At 51.9% G+C, this 5,000-nt stretch overlaps 1 protein-coding gene across 7 annotated transcripts in view; it reads right to left on the reverse strand.

Moving 5' to 3' along the window:
• The window catches only part of LOC119568237 (transcription initiation factor TFIID subunit 4-like), a 34,103-nt gene that overhangs the window by 28,768 nt on the left and 335 nt on the right, over positions 1-5,000 (reverse strand). For all 7 annotated transcript variants that reach the window (XM_037916725.1, XM_037916711.1, XM_037916737.1 and 4 more), the window contains exon 1: positions 4,484-5,000. This exon is cut by the window's right edge. In XM_037916725.1, the coding sequence (XP_037772653.1) occupies positions 4,484-5,000 (517 nt within the window). The remainder of the gene's footprint in view (positions 1-4,483) is intronic.

Consider the following 5,000-nt stretch of genomic DNA (forward strand, 5'->3'; position numbering starts at 1 on the left):
ATGAACAGTATTCCTTTTCCCAATTATCTACCTGTTTTCTGCGAACAGAGGCTCGCCAATAAGAAATACTAATGTTTTCTGGTCTGAAACGAACTATTATAATATATATAACATGCTTTATCAAAATTCAATCCCACACTTCCCTTATACCTATACAGCTAACACTAAAGCACTGCAATCTACAGCAAATATCATACAATCTGTGTGTAAAATAAAAGTAAATTCTTACAAAAAATAAACAGTAGCAACTCTACCTGCTTCTAAGCCTATTTTCACAATGTCTTCATTTTAAAAAGTGATGTTTCACCTGTCAAGCTCAAATGACAGCTTGTGACATTTTGAATCTAGTTTTGGATCTAAGACTCAGAACACATCAAGCCTATAATTCTAACTTAAAATTGTAACAAAATTAGAGGAGAGAGGGGAGGGGGGGGGGGCGGGGGAGAGGGGGGGGGGGGGAGAGGAGATGAGAGACGAGAAGACGAGATTGAGACGAGAGAGAGAGAGAGAGAGAGAGAGAGAGAGATATGAGGAGAGAGAGAGAGAGAGAGGAGAGACCGAGAGATACGGAGAGAGAGTGAGAGAGAGGAGAGAGAGAGACGAGAAGAGAGAGAGAGACCGAGGGCGGGAGAGAGAGAGGATGAGAGAGAGAGAGAGAGAGAGAGGAAACAGAGAGAGAGAGAAACAGAGAGAAAAAAAGAGAGAGAGAGAGAGGAGAGAGAGAGAGAAACAGAGAACAGAGAGAGAGAGACGAGATGAGACGAGAGAGAGACGAGAGAGGATCGGGAGAGAGAGAGCGAGAGATGAGAGAGATGAGGAGGAGAGAGCGGAGAGACAGAGGGCGAGGGGGGGGGGGGATGGAGAGAGAGAGAGAGAGAGAGAGACAGAGAGAGAGAGAAACAGAGAGAGAAGAGAGAGAGAAGAGAGACGAGAGAGAGAGGAGAGAGAGAGAGAGAGAGAGAGAGAAAACAGAGAGAGAGAGAGAGAGAAAACAGAGAGAGAGAGAGAGGGAAAACAGAGAGGAAGAGAGAGAGAGAAACGAGAGAGAGGAGAGAGAGAGAGAGAGAGAGAGAGAAAGAAGAGAAACAGAGAGAGAGAGACAGACAGAGAGTAGAGACAACACAAAGAAAGAGAGGAGAGAAACAGAGAGAGAGAGAGAGAGAGGTGAGAGGGGAGGAGACGAGACGAGAGACGAGAGAGAGATGACGAGAGAGGAGAGGATGAGGAAGAGAGGAGAGACCGATTGAGAGAGAGAGAGAGAGAGAGAGAGAGAGAGAGAGAGAGTTGAAAAACAGAGAGACAAGAGAGAGGAGAGAAACAGAGAGAGACGAGAGAAACAGAGAGAGACGAGAGAAACAAAGAGAAACAGGGAGAGAGAGGTGATGACATGAGAGGAGAGGAGAGGAGGAGGAAAGGAGAGGGGAGAGACGAGAGAGAGAGAGATGAGAGAGAGAGAGAGAGGATGGGGTGGGGAGAGAGAGAGAGAGACGAAGAGAGAGGAGGAGCTTGAGAGAATAGGAGAGAGAGAGGAGAGAGGAGAGAGAGAGGAGAGAGAGAGGAGAGAGAGAGGAGAGAGAGACAGAGAGAGACAGAGAGAGACAGAGAGAGACAGGAGACAGAGAGGCAGAGAGAGACAAAGAGAGCAGAGAGAGACAAAGAGAGCAGAGAGAGACAGAGAGAGGAGACAGAGAGAGAAAGAGGAGACAGAGAGAGAGAAAAAGAGAGGAGACAGAGAGAGAGAGGAGAGAGAAAGAGAGAGAAAGAGAGCAGGAGGGAGAGGAGGGAGGGAGGAGGGAGGGGAGGAGAGAGGGAGGGAGGGAAGGAGGGAGGGAGGGAGGGAGGAGGGAGGAGGAGGGAGGGAGGGAGGGAGGAAGGGAGGGAAGGAGAAAGGAGGGAGGAGAGAGGAGAGAGGAGAGAGGAAGAGAGGAGCAGAGAAGAGAGAGAGAAGAGAGAGAAAAGAGAGAAAAGAGATGAGAGAAGAGAGAAAGAGAGAGGAGAAAAAAAACAGAAAAAGGGAGAGAGAGGAGAGAGAAAGGGAGAGAGAGGAGAGAGAAAGAGAGAGAGAGAGAGAGAAAACAGAGAGAAGAGAGAGGAGAGAAAACAAGAGAAAAACAGAGAGAGAGAGAGAGAGATGAGAGGAGAGAGAGAGTAGGAGGAGAGGAGACGAGAGAGAGAGGCGAGAGGAGAGAGAGGAGAAAGGAGAGAGAAGAGAGGGAGAGGAGAGAGAGAGAGAGAGGGGCGGGGGGAGAGAGAGAGGGGCGAGAGGGGGAGAGAGAGAGAGAGGAGGAGAGAGGAGAGAGAGAGAGAGAGAGCGAGAGGAGAGAAGGAGAGAGAGCGAGAAGAGAGAGAGAGAGAGAGGAAGAGAGAGAGAGAGGAGAGAGAACGAGAGAGAGGAGAGAAGAGGAGAGAGAGAGGAGAGAGAGGAGAGAAGAGAAGAGGAGAAGAGGAGAGGAGAGAGAGGAGAGAGAGGAGAGGAGAGAGAGGAGAGGAGAGGAGAGGAGGGAGAGAGAGAGGACGAGAAGAGAGAGGAGAGGAGAGGAGGAGAGAGAGGAAGAGGAGAGGAGAGGAGAGAGAGAGACGAGAGAGAGACGGATGGAGAGAGAGAGAGAGAGATGAGAAGAGAGAGAGAGAGGGAGGGAGAGAAGAGAGAGAGAGGGAGAGAGGAGACGAGAGAGAGAGGAGAGAGAGAGAGAGAGGAGATGCGACGAAGAGAGAGAGGAGCGGAGAGAGAAGAAGAGAGAGATGAGGAGAGAGAGAGAGGAGAGAGACGAGACGAGAGGACGAGATCTGCCTTGAGAAAGATGAGAGAGCAGAGGAGGAGAGAGAGACGAGAGGAGAGCCGATCGAGAAACAAGAGAGAAACAAGAGAGAAACAAGAGAGAAACAAGAGAGAAACAAGAGAGAGAAACAGGAGAGAGAGGAGAGGAGAGAGCAGAGAGCATGAAGAGAGAAGAGAGAGAGAGAGAGGAGACGAGAGAGACGAGAGGAGAGGAGAGAGAGAATGAGAGAGACGAGGGAGAGAGAGAGACCGAGAGAGGAGAGGAGAGAGAGACGAGAGAGAGAGAGAAGAGAGAGGAGGATGATCGAGGAGAGGAGAGAGGATGAGAGAGAGAGAGAGAGACGAGAGAGAGAGAGAGAGAGAAAGGGGGAGTGAGAGGAGAGAGAGAAAGGGGGAGAGAGAGAAAGGGGGGAGAGAGAGAAAGGGGGGAGGAGAGAGAAAAGGGGGGAGAGGAGGAAAGGGGGAGAGATGAGAAAGGAGGGGGAGAGAGAGAAAAGGGGGGGAGAAGAGAGGGAGGGAGAGGGAGGAGAGAGAGAGAGAGGAGAGAAGGAGGAGAGAGAGAGAGGAGAGGAGAGAGACTCCGAGCAGAGAAGAGAGAGATCGAGAGAGGAGAGCGGAGAGAGAGAGAGGGAGGGAGGGAGGGAGGGGCGGGAGGGAGGGAGGGAGGTGAGGGAGGGAGGGATGGAGGGAGGGAGGGAGAGAGATAGAGAGAGAGAGACGAGAGAGAGAGAGAGAGAGAGAGAGCCGAGGAGAGAGAGACGAGATGGAGAGCGAGAGAGAGAGAGTGAGATGAGAGAAAAAGAGAGAGAAGAGAAAGAAAAGAGAAAGAAAAGAGAGAGAGAGAAAAGAGAGAGAGAGAGAGGAGAGAGAGAGAAAAGAGAGAGAGAGAGACAGGGGAGGGGGTGAGGAAAAGGGGAATTGAAAAGAGAAAGTGAGAGAAAAAGACAGAGGAAGAGAAAGTGAAGGAAAGAACAGGGAAGGGGAAAGACAAAGAGAAAGAGAAGAAAGGATTGGGACAATGCAAGAGAGATAAAAGAAAAGATTACCAGGAGAGGAAGGACTGAGAGAAGGAAAGAGACAGAGAGGAGAGACACAGTAGAATACATCATGGAGGAGTGAGCACAGAAACAAGGAGGAGAGAGAGGAAAGAAGAGAATAAAGGAGAGGAGAAAAGAGGAAAGAAGAGGAGAAGAGAGGAAACAGGAGAGGAAAGGAGAAAGAGACGAGAGAAAGGGAAAGGGAGAACCAAGATGATTTTTTAAAAAATGACAAGATGAGAATTAGAAAAGCCTATTATCACTCTTCCGTCGTCTGGACGATGCCAGTACGGGTTGGAAGGCGCTTAGGGTCCTCTCCTCCCTTCTCTCTGTAATCTTCAAGTAAGTAACAAAGGAAAGGATGCTACCTTGAAGCTTTCTCCTCCCTAGCTTCAGTATTTAAGTGTTCCTCTTCATAGGGATTATTCATATCATTCATTCTATATTCAGACTAGGCAAGTTATATTTTAAATAATCAAAACTACTAATATTTCTCATGACTCTGTCAATGTGGGGAGCAATATTAGGATTAATTCAGTGACAATTGTAGGACGGCGCAAACGGCTCCTTCGGGGTGAATCTGCCGCGGGAGCAGAGCCACCCCGGAGGCGTCCGCGCGCCCTCGGCTCTTCCTGCCCGAGGGAGGTGCTCGCCCAGGCAAACTTACCCCGGGCTGTCCTGGACGCATCCCTGGGAGGACCTGCGCAGGGCTGAGGATCATCCTGGGAGCGAGTGTGGTCGTGCCCTGCGTGGTCTTGATGGCCTGGTTCGGCCGCATGTTGAGGATCTGCATGCCCTGGGGGATGGGCACTGTGCCGGGGGTGCCGGTCGAGGGCACGGCGGTCACGGTGCCTGGCTTGGACATGATGACAGCGGGCTGCCCCGCGGCTCCGGCCGTGGTCACCACCTTGGTCAGTCCCTTGAGAGCTGGCTGGGCCTGCAGGCTGGCCTGCGGGGAGCCTGTGTGGCCCCCCCCGGACACACCCCCGTTCACCACCACCTGCGTGCCCTGGGCGCCACCTGTCATGGGCGTGGGGCCCACCCCATACACCGGCTTCACGCCCGCAGCCCCGTTGTTGAGGGCGTTGAGGGGGAGGCGGGGACCACCCTGCAGGGCGGCGCCAGCACCACAGTCCCCTTTCAGAACCCCCGACGGGACCCCCGCGCCCTGCAGGACCTGTGGC

The sequence above is a fragment of the Penaeus monodon genome, chromosome 4, assembly GCF_015228065.2.
Source record: "Penaeus monodon isolate SGIC_2016 chromosome 4, NSTDA_Pmon_1, whole genome shotgun sequence".
Classification (NCBI taxonomy): domain Eukaryota; kingdom Metazoa; phylum Arthropoda; class Malacostraca; order Decapoda; family Penaeidae; genus Penaeus; species Penaeus monodon.